This window comes from Lethenteron reissneri, chromosome 1, assembly GCF_015708825.2.
Source record: "Lethenteron reissneri isolate LAM-NWPU_2019-01 chromosome 1, ASM1570882v1, whole genome shotgun sequence".
In the NCBI taxonomy this organism is placed as follows: domain Eukaryota; kingdom Metazoa; phylum Chordata; class Hyperoartia; order Petromyzontiformes; family Petromyzontidae; genus Lethenteron; species Lethenteron reissneri.
The window spans coordinates 876,793-896,148 of NC_083779.1; the positions used below are offsets into that span (position 1 = coordinate 876,793).

The following is a 19,356-nucleotide window of genomic DNA, read 5'->3' on the forward strand; positions in this document are numbered from 1 at the left end:
TCGTCACCAGTACAGCACTAGTGTAGTAGTGTATAATACTATCTTCTTGGTTCTCTCGGTAAAGTCACGTAGAAGGGAAGTAATAAAATAATACAAATAAAACATTAAAATAATTCTCACGACGTTTCGGCCACAACGCAAGCAGCCGTCCTCAGGTGAAGAACTGGTCTGTCGAGAAGACGGCGTCTGAATGACACGTCCCAGGCTTGGAGCGTCTATTTAAGATAGGTTGGAGCGGGAAGGGGCGCCTTAAAAGAAAGCTTGAAATCGAAATGTATAATACTAGTACAGCACTAGTGTATAGTGTAGTATACTAGTACAGCACTAGTGTATAGTGTAGTGTATAGTGTAGTATACTAGTACAGCACTAGTGTATAGTGTAGTATACTAGTACAGCACTAGTGTATAGTGTAGTGTATAGTGTAGTATACTATACAGCACTAGTATACTACTAGTGTATAGTGTAGTATACTAGTACAGCACTAGTGTATAGTGTAGTGTATAGTGTAGTGTATAGTGTAGTATACTAGTACAGCACTAGTGTAGTGTATAGTGTAGGATACTATACAGCACTAGTATACTACTAGTGTATAGTGTAGTATACTACACTATACACTACTATACACTAGCGCTGTACTAAATAAATAATAAAATAATAATTCATTTAGATTTCATTTTTTACCTACGTGACTTTACCGAAAAAACTAAGAATATGAACCCTTGCTAGTTGACCGTGTCGGGTGGTGGCGGGTTTTAACGACACATTCATATATTTACGCGATCTAACTCAAAAACCTCTTCTATTGGATGTGAAAGCTTCCTTCGTGTTAAAGTGATCTTTGTTATTGTATTGAACCCTAAGAAGCCAACGTGCCCAGCCGTTCAGATATCCCACAGTGGATTAGCGCCCACGTTCAATTTGCCGACATTTCATTGGTTTAGACGAACCGAGGTGGGGGTTGGAGGCGCAGTTCGCTGGCCAATCAGAAGTGCGCCTGTGCCTATCCTGCGTGGGAAATTGAGCGGTGACGTCCGTTGCAGCACAGGCGCATTAGATTTCGTAGCGCGCTTCGGGACGCTACGTCCGCGATTGGTCACTCGGCGGAGGCGTTGACCAATCGGCGACGACGACAGCTCCGATCACGTGCGGACCCCGCTGCTTATCCGATGTGGGAAATACAAAGCGGTTGGGGGTTACACGCGTGGGGCATTGGTAGGTCGTGGTAAGGAGAATTTGTGAAAATATTTTTTGTTACTCAAAATGTATTTGTTTGATCGTTGTTATAAATAACACAACGTCCATGTTGTCTCTGCTCTTTTATAGCTGAGGTTGAGGGCGTATGTTTTTTTTGTAAGTTCGTTTGTTGCTCCAAATGACTTTATAACAACCTGTATTTAAATTAAGTTGCATTTAACAAGATTAATTGTTATCATTAGCGGTAAGGATTGACGGTTTGCACAATTTTTATTTTGAGTATCCGTGTCACGGGTGAGTGCCTGCAACATCCCGAAATGTATAATTTTCATTTACACGCAGCAATATTGCGGAGCGCTTTGAATTTCACGTTTTGCCGTCGCTCACGTTTAAGTAGTACACCTTCACACTCGCACGCCTATTGCAAATTGGTATAATAGTCATAGCCAAAGTCGAAGAATTTAGAATATTTTCTATATTTGAATAAAATGTATTCAAGTGCGTGGCGTTGTTGCAGCGACGCGTGATTGGTTCGGAGCTGGCCACGTGGTCGCGCTGTGCCTCGTGACGAAGTACAGTAGCGCTGCGAGCACGTGGTCGACCCTTCACACTCAACTATTTGATTTGTTTTAAACGAAACTATTCTACGAGTTTGTATTTCAGCAGGTAAGGCACCCGGCTATAAATTGATAGCAGCTCACCGACGTGGCTTACGTGGACATTTCTAGCAGCCGTTTTCTCTAAACGCACGTGAAACTACCGAACTCGTTTCTATTTGACCAGGTAAGGCCCAATGAGCCCAGTGTCAGATTATCCTCGTCGCTACACATGCTACGGGCCACGCACTTTCAAGGGTCCCGCTCTTTCAAACTATAAATTACAGTGATTCTGCACTAGCTCTTACTATAGTGCTATACCGCCTTCAACTTTTACGAATGACCGGGTGTTTAAGGTTAGTGATATGTCGTATTATCTGGCTGTGTAGCAAATAAAAAAATACAATAACTTGACTGTAAGTAAAAAAAAATAGTGTATTAATATTTAAACATACTTAATTTGGAGTGTTTTAATATTTGTTTTATTTTATTTAGGACCCCTGTATAACATCAAACGCTACAGGCCCCGCACTAGCTTGATCCGGCACTGACTGAGCGATGTGGCTGTTTTTCAGAAGCGACCCGGCTGCTATCATAAATGATAGCTGGACGAAGTGGCTTATCGTCACGTGAAAATGTACAGCAGTCAGATAACTCCAAACGCGTGATGTTGATTTTAGATGTGAAGGAAAAACCCGGGGGACCTGGATAAAAAATACACTGGGAGAGAGACGCAAGCTCCAAATATACAACAGGCATCGTCAGGATCAGGATCAAACCCAGGACCTGTGTATACCAGGCGAGGTAGTTGACATCTCCTAGCCACGTGGCGCCCAATTATTAAATTGCTCCAACGCTTTCACCAACTCGGGCTGACGCATCGTGTCCGTGAGGCCGTGTCAGTCCGTTATTGTGCTGGTAGGGGTAGAGACAGAAAACCCCCCTCTCTGCACGGTGGTTTATTTATTTCAAACGAAACAAAAATTGCTGATCTTGTCCGCAGGTGTGAAACAAACAAAAAAATCATTGCGAGAATGGAGATCGGGCTGTCAAACGGCCGCGACACGGTTCATGTGAACGCTTTCGAGATAGCGTCCATGTAAGAGTCGCCCTCTCCTCGTGTGCTGTGCCATTTGTGTGGTCCATCTTGCCCCCCGCCACCCCCACTCTGCATGCGTCACAGAGCAGTGATTCCCAATCTTTGGCTTTCATTTATCTCTTACTGGGCCATACCCCCTGACTCCACCCCTACCAGGCCTCTGCCCTGTCTGTGTATCACTACCAGCCCCTGTCTATGTACCCTACCAGCCTTACCGCCGGTCTGTGTACCCCTACCAGCCCTACCCCTGTCTCTGTACCCCTACAGCCCCTACCCCTGTCTGTGTACCGCTTGCAGCCCTACCCCTGTATCTGTACCCCTACAGCCCCTACCCCTGTCTCTGTACCCCTACCAGCCCCTACCCCTGTCTCTGTACCCCTACCAGCCCCTACCCCTGTCTCTGTACCCCTACAGCCCTACCCCTGTCTCTGTACCCCTACCAGCCCTACCCCTGTCTCTGTACCCCTACCAGCCCCTACCCCTGTCTCTGTACCCCTACAGCCCTACCCCTGTCTCTGTACCCCTAGCAGCCCCTACCCCCGGTCTGTGTACCGCTTCCAGCCCTACCCCAGGTCTGTGGACTACTACCAGCCCTTTCCACTATCTGTGTACTACTACAATACCCCACGTGACCGACGCCTTCGTGCGAATTGTCCCGTGTACCCCCTAGAGATGTCTCTTGCCTTACTCCAAGTTGGGAACCGCTGTCTTGGAGGGAGGTACAACCCAAAAGAATAACCGGGTGGTCGATTATTTAGTTCAAAGACGTCCGAGTGATCTCCCCGCTCACTTGAGCGTTGAAGTGTCATTGGGAGCGCGTCGCCCGTTTGTTTACAGCGCTGAGGCAGCGGCGGCCTTGGCTGTCCACTGTGAAAGATAGTCTTTTTTGTTGGGTTAGATCGCGTAAATAACAAATGTGTCGTTAAACCCGCCACCACCCGACACGGCCCATGAGTAAGGTTTGTCACGTAAACAGAGCGTGCCAGTCCGGCACACACCAGTTAGCTGGAGAGTAAACGCACAACGTTCACAACTCGAGTACTATGACATTTCGCGGTACTCTGAACTGGTAACGAATCGACACATTTTGTTTACTTGGCAAATCTTAATAATTGGCTGTGTCGGGTGGGGGCAGATTTAACGACACAGCATTTACGCTTATGCGATTTAACTTAAAAAAAACCCTCTTATGGATAATATTGGTCGCGAAAGCCTTGCTACTACTACTGCCACGTGTTGAACGGTGACAAAGAACTTCATCGGATTCCTCCAGGAATTAATAAAGGCTCCTGACTCTGAAAGCCTCCCCCCCCCCCCCCCCCCCGTGGCCGTGACTTTCCAATGTGTAGTCAGGCTAACGAAGGCTTCGAAGGGACGTGGCGGCCTACAGGGCCTTGAGTCTGCCTAAATAAAGGCTGCTCCTCGAAAAACTCTTGGGTTGTCTCCCCTGTTTACCAGCGGAGTTTTGTCCGTTTGCCGCCTTACTCCATCGCACCATCGCCACTCCCCTCCCCTGCCGGACCGGCTTTCCCACGGACTTGGTTTGCTCCACAGCTGCGGGACGAGCCCGTCACTTTGTCGCGCCGCGGCTATGTCGTGAATCCCTGCGATGCGGCCCAACGATTCGCGATTTTCAAGAATCGATTCTTTTTCAAATATATATTTTCCCCACGCGGATCTAATCCCGATTCCCCCCCCCCCCCCCCCACTTTGCGTTGGGGAAGGGACCACGGAAGCGGATACCGTAGAGCTACCTCCTGTGTGCCTGCCACTGTGCTGTGCGGCTAGGGGCCGGGCTCTCGCCGACACGATGCCCTGGCAGCGCTGGGGCGACCTCGGCACGGGCCGCAAGGTCGCCCTCCTCTTGGCCGTCCCCTCCGGAGCTGCGCTGCTCTACTTCCTGTACCACCGCCTGCGTGAGTATGGTGAGGGTCGCCCCCCACGCACCCCGCCCCCCTCCCCCCAGCCGGCCCCCGAGTCCCCTCCAGCCGCTCGACCTGCCCTCCTCCGCCCAGCTGCCCCCCACCGCCGCACCACACCCCCAACCCCCTCCGCCCCCCATTCCCCAGCCCCATTCGCCCCCACCCCCCCTCCCTCCAAGTCTGTCAAGGTTACACGGGGGTCAAGGTTACACGGGGGTCAAGGTTACACAGGGGTCAAGGTTACACAGGGGTCAAGGTGACACGGGGTGGATGGGGTGGGGGTCGTGTGCAGGTGACGAGGACTTGGCGCAGAACGGCAGCGGTGTGGCGCGCAGGATCCTCACGACGGTGGAGATGAGTGTCCCCGTGTCGGCCTTGGGCGCCATCATCGGCAAGCAGGGCGCCACCATCAACCAGGTGCACGACTGTCCCCTGACGGGGTCCCCCTTCCTTCCGTTCCACTTCCGGCACACGTGTCCCCCCCCCCCTCCCCCGGGGCCCTCACGGCACGAGTGGGTTTCACGCTCGCTGCTTTCCGAGCGAGCCGTGAACAATTAATTTATTTGCGACTCAATGCGAGCCGGGTACAATACGGGGCACCGGGGTGGCGAGGCGTCAACTCCCTCGCCCGGGATACAGGAGGAGTGCGTAGGTTTGATCCCGACTCTTGACGCCTGCTGCTGTATATTTGGAGTTTGCGTGTTTCTCTCTCTCCCCGTGGTCGTGTGGATTTTTCTCCGGGTCCTCTGGTTTTTCCCTTCCGCATTTAGAATCGACTTCACGAGTTTATAGTATTTGGCTGCTGCTACAACTTTGTACATGATGATCAGCCACTTCGTTTGAACGATCATTTGCGATCGCCAGGTCACTTAGGAAAAAGAGCTCCATAGCTCAGTGGGCCTTCACTGGTAGAATGTAAAATAGTTTAGTTTAGATCGCACAACTGGCCACTTGGCTGCTCACGGGTCTCAGGTAGTCGACTAATAAAACTATTCAACTAAATCTTGACTTGAAGCTTCCGTGACTGCAGGAATTCATATTCTTTGGGTCTTTCGGTAAAGTCACGTAGATAGGTTCAAATTAATGAAAATAAAGTAAACAAAAAACTACGACGCTTCGATCGCCTGATGACGACCGCTTGTGTTGCGATCGAAACGTCATTTTTAATTTTTATTAATTTGAACCTATCTACGTGACTTTGCCGAAAGACCCAAAGGATACTATTCAACTAGTTTTATTTATTTACCAGGTAAGGCCCCCACTGAGCGACATTATCTTTTGTTCAGAAGCGACCTGGCTGTCACAAATGATAGCTCAATGAAGTGGCTCATCACCATCGTGTGGAAATTTACAGCAGGCAAATGCTCTAAAAGTGCCGGCTAAGATCATCTTTGCACCAGTATGGGATAGAGTGTTGCCCCCTCGCACACGTGTGAGTTTTCTCTCCAAGTCCTCCGGTTTAATTTGCTCATTAATTTGATGAAAATATCTTCGTATATATATCGGGGACCGATTCTAAATGCGTGAACCACCACCACCTCCTCTGCCCCTTCTCCCCCTTTCCCTCCTCCCCTCCCGGCGCCGTCTCCGCCCAATAGCTCCAACGGGAGACGGGGGCGCAGGTGTTTGTGCAGCGGGCGCCGAGGGGCGAGCGAGACGCACGTGGCCAGGAGGTGGTGCGCATTCGCGGCACGCCGGACGACGTGTGCCGCGCCAGCGTCGCCCTCCACCGCATCGTGGCGGAGAGCGCCACCGCCGTGGAGGAGCTGCGCCTCCCGCAGAGGGCGGTCGGCAGGATCATGGGTAAGGGGGCGCCTCGCTCGCCCATCGCCGGTGACACGACGCGGTGGAGATGATGACGCCTGGTGGACATGACGCGGTGGAGATGACGCGGTGGAGATGACGTGGTGGACATGACGCGGTGGAGATGATGACGCCTGGTGGACATGACGCGGTGGAGATGATGCGGTGGAGATGATGCGGTGGAAATGATGACGCGTGGTGGACATGACGCGGTGGAGATGATGCGGTGGAGATGATGACGCCTGGTGGACATGACGCGGTGGAGATGCGGTGGAAATGATGACGCGTGGTGGACATGACGCGGTAGAGATGCGGTGGAGATGATGCGGTGGAGATGATGGCGCCTGGTGGACATGACACGGTGGAGATGCGGTGGAAATAATGAAGCGTGGTGGACATGACGCGGTGGAGATGACGCGGTGGTGGAGATTTGGTAGAGATGACACTGGAGATGCGGTGGAGACGTAGAGATGTCATTTACATCTCGCGGCTGTCGGTGCACGTTATCGTGTAAGGATTGTTATGAATGATAATGCATCATTCTTATTTAGTTTATCCCGGAGAACCGCGCTGGGTCATGGGACTCAGTGTGGCACTGCCTGTTGCTGCTACTGTAAGGTTTTATTTGTAAGATGTTTTCAGCCGATGAGTGGTGATGAGCGTTCTTCACGTGGGAGGAGGAAACCGGAGCACCCGGAGAAAACCTCGCGCCTTGCGCGAGGGGGCAACGCTGTATCCCCGCCCAGATGGAAACGGGTGGCGATTGGTCCGATTGCTGTAACCGCCTTTTGGCGAGCCAGGGTCCGGCTCCTCCTGGACGCCCACCCTGAGAGGGGAGGGAGTTTCACAACATCATCTGTGTGTGATCCACCAGCCCTCACCGCTGCCTCCACAGTGCTGCTGAGATTACAGGCAGCCACGTGCAGCGACGTAGCCACCACCATCACCACCACCAAAGACAAAGATCCCCTGTATAGCTTGAACAAACTGTCGGGGAAAGTGCTCTTGGCGAGTAGCATCTATGAAGGCCGGCACGGCACACGAGGGGGTGGGTGGCCAGCAGCACGCTCGGCTGCCTTTGTCTGCCCAGTGGCGACGTTTACCACACACCCTACCGGGTACGCATTTGAGGCTGGGGGAGGCCCAGGACCGGTTCAGATAATCGTCACTGGTGTCGGTTGCCATAAGCGGGAATCGAACTCTGGTCGCCGGGTTTGTAGCGCAGCGCGCTAACCGCTACAACTACTGCTCCCCACTACCGCTCGCCAACAACAACAACCGCCATTCGCCACTAAGTGGCGGTGACGTCATCACGACGCCTGTGCCAGGCCGTGTGCACTTTGAGGCCACGTGAAGTGTGTCGAAGGCTCGCCGCCGACAGGATTGTCACGGGACAGTGACCCAGGTGCCGTGGGTTGACCGACTGAGCTGGCAGGCAGTCGGGCGGGCGGGCTGGCAGTCGGGCGGGCGGGCTGGCAGTCAGGGCGGGCTGGCGGGCAGTCGGGCGGGCTAGGCGGGCAGTCGGGCGGGCTGGCGGGCGGGCGGGCGGCAAACCGCGTGACCGAGGAAAGTGTTTTGTCCGGCGAGCGCAGGCCGAGGTGGGCAGAACATCCGCGCCATCCAGCGGCACTCCAACGCCAAGATCAACTGCGAGCACGCAGGCGGGCTGCACCCGGACAGCGAGAGGGTGTTTACCATCGTGGGCACGCACCAGCAGATCGAGATGGCGAAGGTTCGTTGGTGCCCTCCTTCGCGCACCGCGAGAGAGACGCGCCCAGAGGGTCGCGGGAATCCGGACCGCCAAAAAACGCGAGCGGCAAATCCACGTTTTTTTTTCTTTTCCCTGCGGGCACGCCGGAGCCGTGCCAGCACAGATCGCTCGTGGTCACTGCCCGGACTTTTTCCACGGGCGTTTTGCGTGCCCAGTCAGGATCAAACTTTCACGCGCTGGCCTAACTTAACATTTTAGTTTCCTTATTTTTTGTTTCTATACTTAAAATTTTTTTGTTTTTCCTTCACCATCTCGGTTCTCGATTTGTACCGCCCGTGTTCTTTCCGTTAAAGCCTCCGAGCGCGACGTTCCTTCGCGCGCGCGGGCGGGTGGGTGGGCAGACGGCACAAACGGTGGTAAGCAGGAGACAATTAGAAAAAAATTCACGATTGTTTTGTGAATCGACGAGGAGGGGAATCGCCTCCCGTTCTCCGTTGCCCCCCCCCCCCCCGACACCTTCCCCCTGCCCTCTTGTGTGGCCTCCGCAGTCGCTGCTCCTCGAGAAAGTGGCGGAGGAAGAGGACCTTCCGGAGCGAGGTGCTCTCCTCCGTGGCCGCACGCCACAAGAGGAAGGTGTCTGGGACGTGCCACTCGGTACGCGGCCCCAACCTCAACGTCACCGCCGCGACCACCGCCGTCGCCGTGGCTACTACAGCCACTGTCGCCTGCACCTTCACCACCGCAGCCGCCACTTTCACCACCGCCACCACCACCGTCGCCTGCACCCCCGCCACCACCGCCACTTTCACCACCGCCGTGGCTGCCGCCACCACTGTCGCCGCCTGCAACTTCACCACCGCTATCACCACCTCCAGCACCGCCAATGCCGCCACCGCCTTCACCTTCACCACGTGGCCCGGACAGCGCCCGCCCCCCAGCAGGAGTGAGGGCTCCGAGCCGTGCCCAGAAGAGACGACGGAACCCGTGTCGTCCCACGAGTCGTCCCGCGAGTCGTCCCACGAGTCGTCCCGCGAGTCGTCCCACGAGTCGTCCCACGAGTCGTCCCAGGAGGTCCGCAGGGCCACGTTTGAAGGTACGAGACGCCGCGGCCCAGCCAGCCCGGCGGTACTAGGGAGTGACGCACAGACGGACGGACGGAAGGAAGGACGGACAAAGGCACAGATTATGGATTGACAGAATTATTATTTTTCAACTCCCTCGCCTGATCTACAGGATGTCGTGGATTCAATCTCGACCCTGACACCTGCTGTATATTTGGAGTTTGCGTGTCTCTCTGTCTCCCCGTGGTCGCGTGGATTTTTCTCCAGGTCTTTCGGTTTTTCCCTCCACATTTAGAATCGGCGGAGTATTTGGCTGCTGCTATCAATTTTCACACGACGACGATGACAAGCCACTTCGTTGAGCTGCCAAATTTGTGATCGCCAGGTCACTACTGAACAGGAGCTACCTAGCAGCTCAGTTGGCCTTACCTGGTCAAAATAAAAAAGTTAAGTTACATTTAGTTCTGCAAGCGCATAACTTCTACAGCATCGATTCACGACGAGCTAAACCGTGGCACCGGGTCCGACACGCGGCGTCTCGTCGCCAGTCCGGCTCGCTTGAACCAACGCCGTTTGAACTTCGCCGATCCTTGACGGTGTTTTAGATTTTTAGTTCGACGCGAAACCGCGCGGTAACGCCGTGACATCAAAACTAAACGTCGGCGTTGTCCGGTCCGTATCCATCGTCGTCCTCCTCCTGCACGCGTCTCGTTCCACGCCGTGGCCCGTCACCACGCCGGTGCTCGCCGCCCCCCCCACCCCCCCAAGTGCCGAGCCCGGTGGCGGCGACGGCGGCCGGCGAGTTCTTTGAGGTGTACGTGTCGGCCCTCGAACACCCGGGCCACGCGTGGCTGCAGATCCTGGGGCCGCGCTCGCTGCAGCTCGACCGGCTCACCGCCGAGATGAGCATCTACTACGGCTCGGAGGACTCCGCCGCCGAGGTGACGTGTAACGCCGTGCCGAGCCGTGCCGAGCCGTGCCGAGCCGTGCCGAGCCGTGCCGCCTTCCTGCATTGGAGCTGCCCCACCCCCGGCCCCACCCTCCAACTCTGTCCCCCCCCAACCCCACAACTCATTCCGTTGATGCCCCCCCCCCTCACCCAACTCCTTCTGTTGGTTGCTCACCCTCCCCTGACATCCGTTGGTGACCCCTCTAACTTCATCCATTGGTGCGGCTCCCCCCCCCCCCCCCCCCCGACTCCTTCCATTGGTCGTCGTTGTCTTCAATCCCTTCTTCTCCGTGACTGCTGGGGCACGTCTGGCTCATTGCATTGGTTGATGGCCACTTGTTCTGCCCCCACTCAGACGCTTCCCATTCGTTATTTATGTATCTATTAGTTATCAACACACACCGCTGGTAAAGTTGTAGTCTGTTAGATGGTGGATGAGACGACGCAGTGAGAGTCTGGTTAGACACCCCCCCCCCCCTCCCCCGAGTCCTCGGCTCGGCTGGAGGAATGGACGAGTGACGCTCGCGGCAACAGAAACGTGGCGGCAGCAGCAGCAAAGTAGTAGTAGTAGCGAGCAGCGATAGAAGAACGACGCGGAGGCGACCGAAACTTCCCGTATAGTGCCGCCGTGCCCGTGCATCCCACACACCGCTCTCCCCGCCCCGCCCCCCCTCCCCGACCGTGCGGTGCGCAGGCCGTGCCCGCGCCTGGCATTGGCGACGTGGTATCCGCCCCCTTCGACCACGCGAGCGTGTGGTACCGCGCCCGCGTCGCCCGTCCTGCGAGCGCCGACACGGTGGAGCTCTACTACGTGGACTACGGCGACAGCGCCGTCGTGCCCGCCGGCAACCTGCGGCCTCTGCGGTGCGCGCCGTCCCCCCGGGCCGTGGTGTCTGCCGAGCGAATGTTGCTCTGCGACTCGCAGGTGGCAGTGAGGTGGTGTACTGTGTACACCAGGTACTGTGCGGTATCTGCTGAGTAAATATATCCGCAGGTGGCAGTGAGTTGGTGTACCGCGTACACTAAGCACTGTGTGTTGTTTGCTGACCGAATATTGCGCTGCGACTCGCAAGTGGCAGTGAGGTGGTGTACCGTGTACACTGGGCACCGTGGGGTATCTCCAATTAGCACGCTTAGCTACGTACGGTGCGAAAGTTCAGCGTGCATACCATACCTCTGCTAAGTGACTATTGCTTTGCGACTCGCAGGTGGCAGTGAGGTGGTGTATCATGCACACCAAGCACTGGGCACCGTGTGGTATCTGCGAAGTGAATTTTCCTTTGCGGCTTTCAGATGGCAGTGACCGTTGTTGTTGTTGTTGACTTCTTTATTCAGGAGCGACTTTCTGAGTCTCCCCTTCCAAGCGGTCGAATGCAGCCTCGCCCAGGTGAAGCCAGTCGGTATGTTCCTGGGTGGGTGGGTGCATTTGGTTGGGTGAGTGGGTGTGGGTGGGTTGGGTGAGTGGGTGGGTGTGGGTGGGTTGGGTGAGTGGGTGGGTGTGGGTGGGTGGGTTGGGTGAGTGGGTGGGTTGGGTGAGTGGGTTGGGTGGGTTGGGTGGGTGGGTGTGGGAGTGGGTGTGGGTGGGTTTGCGTGGGAAGGTGGGTAGATTTTGGTGGGTGGGTTTGGTTGGATGTGTTTGGTGGGTTGGGTGGATTTGGTTGGGTGAGTGGGTGTGGGTGGGTTGGGTGGGTGAGTGTGTGGGGTGGGTGGGGTGGGTTGGGTGGTTGAGTGGGTGGGGTGGGGTGGGTGGGTGGGTGTGTTGGGTGGGTGGGGTGGGTGGGTGGGTGGGGTGGGTGGGTGGGTGGGGTGGGTTAGGTGGTGGGGTGGGTTAGGTGGTGGGGTGGGTTAGGTGGTGGGGTGGGTTAGGTGGGTGGGGTGGGTGGGTTTGGGTGCGTGTGTGGCCGTCACGTCTTGCGCTTGTCCGACCGGGACCGGTGGCACGAACCCCGTAAGCCAGCGAGGCCCCCGCCCGCGGCTCGTTGGGCTAACTCGTCCGGGCCGTGCGCTCCGCCGCGGCGCCAGGCGCGTGCTGGAGCGAGGAGGCGAGCGACGCGTTTGAGCGGCTCACGCACTGCGCCTGCTGGACGGCGCTGCAGGCCAAGATCGTGCGCTACGTGGCCACGGACAGCGGCGGCGTCGTGCCCAGCGTGCAGCTCGTCGACGCCACTGGCGAGCAGGTGCCGCTCGGCCGGCTCCTCCTCCCCCCCCTACCTCACGCCCCCCCCCACCTCACGCCCCCCCCCACCTCACGCCCCCTCCCACCTCACGCCCCCCCCACACCTCACGCCCCCCCCACCTCACGCCCCCCCCACCTCACGCCCCCCCCACCTCACGTCCCCCCCACCTCACGCCCCCCCCCACCTCACGCCCCCCCCACCTCACGCCCCCCCCACCTCACGGCCCCCCCCCCCACCTCACGCCCCCCCCCCACCTCACGCCCCCCCCACCTCACGCCCCTCCCACCTCACGCCCCCCCCCCCCCACCTCACGCCCCCCCCACCTCACGCCCCCCCCACCTCACGCCCCCCCCCCCCCACCTCATCGCGCATCCAGGACTCTGGTCAGCACCGTTAAAGGTCTCATTTCAAAAGCCGATTTGTATTCGTTGGTTTGTCCTTAATTGTGATTGGATATTACCCGCACCGTGAGTGTAATCGGTTATTGTTGGCGTTTAAACTAAAAAAATATATAAATTAAGTTAAAACAAAATTTTCTTTAACCACGCAAGGCCCACTGAGCTCTTCTTTAAAAGCGACCTGGCCGTCGCAGATGACAGCTCAACCAAGGCGCTTTCCATCGGCACGTGGAAAGTTCTAGCGGCAGCCAAGTCCTCTGAAACGCGTGGTGGTGATGTCCATTCTAAATGTGGAAGGAAAAACCGGAGGACCCGGATAAAAATCCACGCGATCACGGGGAGAGAGAGAGAGAGACGCAGTCTCCAAATGTACAACAGACGTCGGGGTCGAATCCACAAACTCGCTCTTCGCCTTCGAAGGCTGCTTTGTATAACAAAGATCAACATCGTTTAATGGCACGACGCCCTGAGTCCAGCGTGGATATCTCGGCACGCTTTTAAAATCGCTGCACAGTTTATTAATTTTTGTCTCGGTTAGGGAGCGGGGGGTGTGGAGTAGGGGGGGTTGTGGTGGGGATCTGCGGTCTACGTTACCGAGTATTAACCAGGGAGGCCGTAGGTTCGACCCGCACGGGCGCGTGCCGCTCGCCCGCGGACGTTCTCGTGGTCCGAGTTCACGGCGGCCGCCCTGGTTCATCCTCTCGAGCGCGCGCCGTGCCCCCCCCCCCCCCCCCAGAGCGTGGACGTCGCCGCGGAGCTCGTGAGGCTGGGCCACGCCGCCTGGGAGGAGCCCGAGCCGGAGGAGGGCACCGGCGGCACCGGCGGCACTGGCGGGGGGCAAAGCCCGGGGCCGGCAGCTGCCAAGATTCAGGTGACGCGGGGTGGCGGGCGGGTGGGTGGTGGGCGGGGTGGGCGGGTGGGTGGTGGGCGGGTGGGTGGTGGGCGGGGTGGATGGGCAAGGTTGCCCACTTGAGAAAGGAGGCTCCACACGTGCGCCGGTGTTCTGCTGGTGCAGCCGAGCGGTGCCAGCGCGAGGCTGTCGCGGGTCTTCGCTGGCGCCGCCTCTCTCACCCGGCCCTGTTGCTTCACGCCCCCCTCGCCCAACCTCTAGAACGGAACCGCGTTGACCGTGTCGGCTCCTGAAGTCGGAGGAGACGCCGAACCGTCGGACGAGCAGCTGGAGGAGCAGCTGGACGAGCAGCTGGACGAGTCTGCAGGTGCGTTCGCTCGCGCGAGCACACGGCACGCGTGGCGAGTGCGCCGCGCTACGAAAGCGGCTTTCGGCTCCGGTTCGATTCCCGCCGGCGCCAGTCGGCGGTTATCCGAACCGGTGCCGGGCCGCCACTAGGTCGACTCGGCCTCAAATGATCACATCGTCGTTGTCGTCGTGCAGGTGACTCCGGCGTGAGTCCAGGGATCCGCGAGCCGCGTGCGGAGACGACGACCGGAGAAGAGGGAAGCCTTCAAGGAACGCTCTCAACCTAGCGGGGGGAGGGGGGGGGGCGGGAAGGGGTGGGGGGGAGCGGGGTGGGGAGCGGGGTGGGGGGGAGGGTGGGGGGGAGGGAAGGGGGGCGGGGTGGGGGACTGGGGGGTACCAGCGTCCAGCCGTCCACCCACCGCGCCGCACACTGCGGCGGCGGCTCCCGTGGTCACCGCGATGAGGTCGCCGTGCTGCGGTTAAGGCGGTACCTGTGGGGTGTGGGGTGGAGCGGTGGCGCAGCAGTTAGCGTGCACACGTGTGCACGGGGAACGGTGGTGCTGCGGTTAGCGTGCACGCGTGTGCACGGGGAGCGGTATCTGCGCTCGCGGTCAAACCCAGTGGCGAAAGTTTGAAGGGGTCCTGGTCCTCCACTAGGTCGACTCAGCCTCGAATGAGTACCTGCGTCTCGGGGGGGGGGGGGGACGGGAGGTGCTATGCGTACATGTCGGCGCTGTGGATAGACAAGGCGGCCGGGCGGCGTGGTGCTGGCCACCCGTCCCCTCGTGTGCCGCAGTGCCGACCTCCGTAGGTGCTGCTACTCGCTAACGGCACTTGCCCCGACAGTCTATTAGCGGCTGCACGGGGGAGCTTTGTCATTGCGTTGGTGGTTACCGACGCGCTTGCGGACCCGTTTTGCCGAGAGCCTGATGGAAATCCCATCATCCATCCCTCCGGAGTCGATAAACTGAGCACCACTTTGTGGTGACATCAACTGCGGGTTCTCCCATGCAGAGACTCACCCTCCCCACCCCCGCCACGGGAATGTGGAATTTCCACCACTGGCTTTGCAGGGGCTGTAAACATCTAAGGAAGCGAGGAAATCGCTTTGACAGTTGAGATTGTTGAACGCAGTTTGTTTCAGTATTGCAGCGCTGCCTTACCTTATTGTGGGCGTCCACGCTGGCGAGATGTTGACTACCTCGCCTGGTGTACAGGAGGTCGTGGGTTCGATCCCGACCCTGACCCCTGCTGTGTATTTGGAGTTTGCGTGTTCTCCCCGTGGTCGCGTGGTTCACCGGTCTTTCCCTCCTCGTCTAGAATCGACGTCACGCGTTTCGTGAGTATTTGGCTGCCGCTGTGTATTTCCACACGGTGGCGATCGGCCACTTGGTTCAGCTATCGTTTGTGATGGACTCGTCGCTTCCGGAAAACGAGCTGTATAGCTCAGTGGGACCTTACCTGGTAAAATAAAAAATAGTTTTAGTTTGTAGTTTTATCGCGGTGGCGGGTGAGCGCACAACATTTCAAATTCAAGAGGGAATGAGCCGCCGGGAGTGGCGATCGGCATCGCTGGGGGGGGGGGGGCGTCACCTTGCTGATGAACACAAACGGCACGCCGCTGTAGCACTGCAAATAACAAGTGATGATGAATAAGTTGCAGCCGGTCACCGTCCATCCACCAGGGAATGAAGCCCTCCGACCCTCCACCGTGTCGGTCCTGGGGGTTTGATTGGTTTTTGTTTTTGACCATACTTGACCGCTCCGTGACGGTTGGCAAAGTCGAGGGTGGGGGGAGTGGTGGCACAATGGTTTGGTGCACCGGGCTATTGCTCTTCGTAGGTTTTGTTGGGTCTTCGTGCAGATTAATCTGAGCTGAGCCGTGGGCAGCAGAGGGCAGTGCAACACAATCTGTGGCCGTAGGCGGCAAAGTCGCTCGTTTCACGCGCTGTCAGGTGGCAGTGGTGGTGTCGAGGCATTCCTGAAGAGCGCCCGCGTTAAGCGGAAACCGATTTCCCCCCCGTGGGTGATGCAACGATGAAGCTTGGTGGGGTACGGTGCACAACTCGGGTGAGATGGGGGGACGCATCACTGCGTTACCGTATCACTCCGCGTACCGTGTCGCTGTACCGCTCAGTTCAAGAACGAGGTTGGAAGTCCACTGCTCAGAAACGCCTTATAACGGTGGCACGCGCTGCGCATCATAACGGTGCGCGCATCATAACGGTGCATTCCGCGTTGTAACAAGGGCCGTGTACCACGTTATAACGGGAGGGGGGGGGGTGCGTGTGTGCCACGTTATAACGGGAGGAAGGGGAGGTGCGTATGTGCCGCGTTATAACAGGGAGGTCTCGTTGCGTTTTGTGCGTGCGAAAAGCGTTCCCCGAGGGACTGACCTCGCGTTGGAGCCGGCGAGCGTTGAGCGAGGACTCGGCCCGTGCTGCTATCCCACGTGGGGCCTCGCCACCTTCGCCGTGACCCACGCGTGGCGTTGTGTGGGAAGGGGGGGGGGGTGGTAGGGTGGTGGGGGGGAAGGGGGAGCCCTCATCCAGCAGTGGATTTCCCTCTGCAGTGCAGCCCCGTGTCGTCGTTGCCTTGGAAGTCGTTTCGAATTTGGCAGAACTCGGCGATCGCAGCGACACGCATGCCGCTACCACCACCACCACCCCTTCGACCACCACGACTGCTGCTGCCACCACCACTGCCAACACTGCCCCTGCTACCATCACCACCCCTGCTACCACCACCGCCACTACTACCCCCACTCGCGCTGCTACCACCACCCGACCCCACCCCCCGTCACCCCCACCTTCGCCCCCCCCCCCCATGCCATGGCCGTGAGCGTTGTTGGAAAGTGCCATTGACAGAGTTTCTACGCTTCGAAGTGCAATTTGCGTTTTAAGTGTTCTTGTTCATCAGCTTCGAATGAACGTGTTGTTATTGTTGACCCTCTCGCGTGACGCGCAGAGCGACGCGAGCCGTCGGCCGAGCCGTCGCTCGCGCGCAACCGAAGCGCTCGTCGTGCGCGTCTCTGCGCTCCGAGTTGGGACTCGGCTGTCAGGGCGACGGTCGGCCGAAACTCGACCGCACGCGAATCGCGTGCGGGAAGCGCCTGCGACCCGGTTGCGGGCGGCAGTCGCGCTCAGGCTCGCTCCCTCCTCTCCGAGCCGCCTGCCGCGCGCGATCGGCGGGTTGGGACCGGTGGCGTTGGGGCCCGCAGGGTGCATCCGTCCGCGTGGGACCGCCGTGCCGGGCCTGCGCGGGGACGGGGGCGTCACAATGGCGAGAGGAGGGAGCGCCCTTCTCCTCCTCCTTGCCCCCCCCCCCCCCCGACCGTGAGCGGTCGACGTGCCCCCCCCCCCACCACCTCTCGGATTTACTAGAGCGGCTTGCGGCAGAGTTAGCGGCGAAGGAGACCGCGGGAGACGGCAACGCGGCACCACGGCCGTACGCGCCTCGCTCGCCCTCTCGTGGCCAAAGTGCGCGTATCCCGCGGCCTGCGCGGACCTTCGGTTTACGGAAGTTTCCGGTACGGAGGGAAATTGACGACCCTGAAGGAGACTTTAGTTTTTTCTCCTTTGGACGGACGAAATGGAATATTTCTCCGAGCGAACGGAATTTCTCCGCGAGCCACGTGCCGCGAGGTCGTCGCACAAGAAGCGCCCCCCCCACCGGAGGAGGAGGAGGCTGCCATCGTCGTCCGCTTTCTGCACGTGTGTGACACAAAGAGCTTCATAGCTCATCAGATATCCTCCCCCGCCAATGCAGATCGACATTCTGATCCTGCGGCAGTGTCACAGTGGCAGCGCTGAAGCCCTTCGCATCACCCCCCCCCCCATCCAACGTGCAGCAGATCTCTTGGGCGGGTTTCCCTGCAAAGGTTAGTTATGTTTGTTTTAAATTAATTGTCGTTGAGTCGTTTTTTTAAATATTTACGTTCTTTATGACTTATTTTCTATTGTGAAAAGTGATTTTTGGTCGGGGGGGGGGGGTGTGTGTTATGTTTTGAGGTGATGAGTAACGGGTTGTAATGACTGTCCGAGAGAGATGGCGAACGTTTCGCGTTAAATGAATGTCTTGCGATTGCCGCCGTGCCGTTTGCCGACACGCAGGCCCCGCCCGTGAGCCCCGCGTGACTCTCCGCGCGCTGTCTCGTGAGCGCGGTCCACGTGGCGGTGGCGGCGGCCGGCGGCACGAGCGGCACGAGTTTCGGCGTTGCGAGCCCGCCAGTGGGCGACGCGCGAGCGAGATTTGGGAAACGAACAAAGAAACGAGGCTCGTCGCGTGGGCGGGCGAGACACATTCGTCGGTTTGTTTTGTTGAAGCTTCGCCGCCACTTTTGAGTTTAAATAAACCAAACAAAGAACCGCTTTGAGTGCGCGCGCCACCGCCGCTCCTGCCGCTCGCGAACGTTCCGTGTCGTCCTCTGGGCGTGACTCGAGTACAACAACAGCCCAACCCAACGGGCGAGTACCGATTTTATCGACCCTGCGGAAGGGAGGCATGATGGGTTGATTCAACCCGCCTCCCCCGTCGCCTCCAACCAGGATTTGAACTCCTCGCTCTGTCCGCAGCCGAGCCACCACCCTGACGGGCACCGACTGCGGTCTTTCTCGCCTTGGCGTGCACTGCAACGGCCTGGCTGGCTCCCTGGCTGCCTGGCCGTCCCAAGGAGCTCTCTGCACCAGGCGAACAGAGACGGAGGTTGCGCCCCACCGTCGCACGGCGCTTCCGGAAATGCGCTTCTGCGGCCCGTCTGGAACGCTCTTTTATTCCGATATTAGGACACCGCTGGGAGCCATGATGCACTTTTAAATCATCTCGATCAGTGGTTCTTAACGTGAGGTGCACGCTATCCCTCGGGGGTGCGAGATGCCCCTTCTGGGGTTGTGCGAGACGTGGCCAGATTTGTGTTAGAAGGTAAATCATGAAAACAAATTAAGCATGGGCACAGAAGTACAATTTCTTTGTTTCATCAAACCCTTTGTGTTTATTAACATTAAAACAAAAAAAAACGATTGTGGTGGAGGTAGTGGTAACTTACAGCTGATCTGTTTCACTGAATTCATGAAAAGCATTTCCATTTTGTTTTAATGCATTAGATTATGCAACAGACGCCTAAGTTACTTAACGCGCGTGAATTTATGATGCAGGAATAAATCGTGCTCCATTGCCATGTTTGATGCATCGCTTCCCGTCAAACTGGGACGCAAACGTCAGCATAAAAACAATGTCAAAACCGGCCCA

General features: G+C 57.7%; 1 protein-coding gene across 1 annotated transcript; it reads left to right on the plus strand.

Annotated features, from left to right (window-relative positions):
• The first annotated feature begins 1,185 nt into the window (after positions 1 to 1,185).
• Positions 1,186 to 14,404, plus strand: LOC133361794 (tudor and KH domain-containing protein-like). The gene is given in 15 exon segments (XM_061580821.1): positions 1,186 to 1,213; positions 2,795 to 2,890; positions 4,679 to 4,815; positions 5,105 to 5,229; positions 6,411 to 6,615; positions 8,208 to 8,347; positions 8,875 to 8,910; positions 8,912 to 9,419; positions 10,156 to 10,328; positions 11,031 to 11,200; positions 11,672 to 11,736; positions 12,359 to 12,513; positions 13,648 to 13,782; positions 14,023 to 14,128; positions 14,305 to 14,404. Coding segments are annotated over 14 exon segments (2,112 nt in total). The 5' UTR covers positions 1,186 to 1,213; positions 2,795 to 2,825; the 3' UTR covers positions 14,397 to 14,404.
• Positions 14,405 to 19,356: the final 4,952 nt, after the last annotated feature.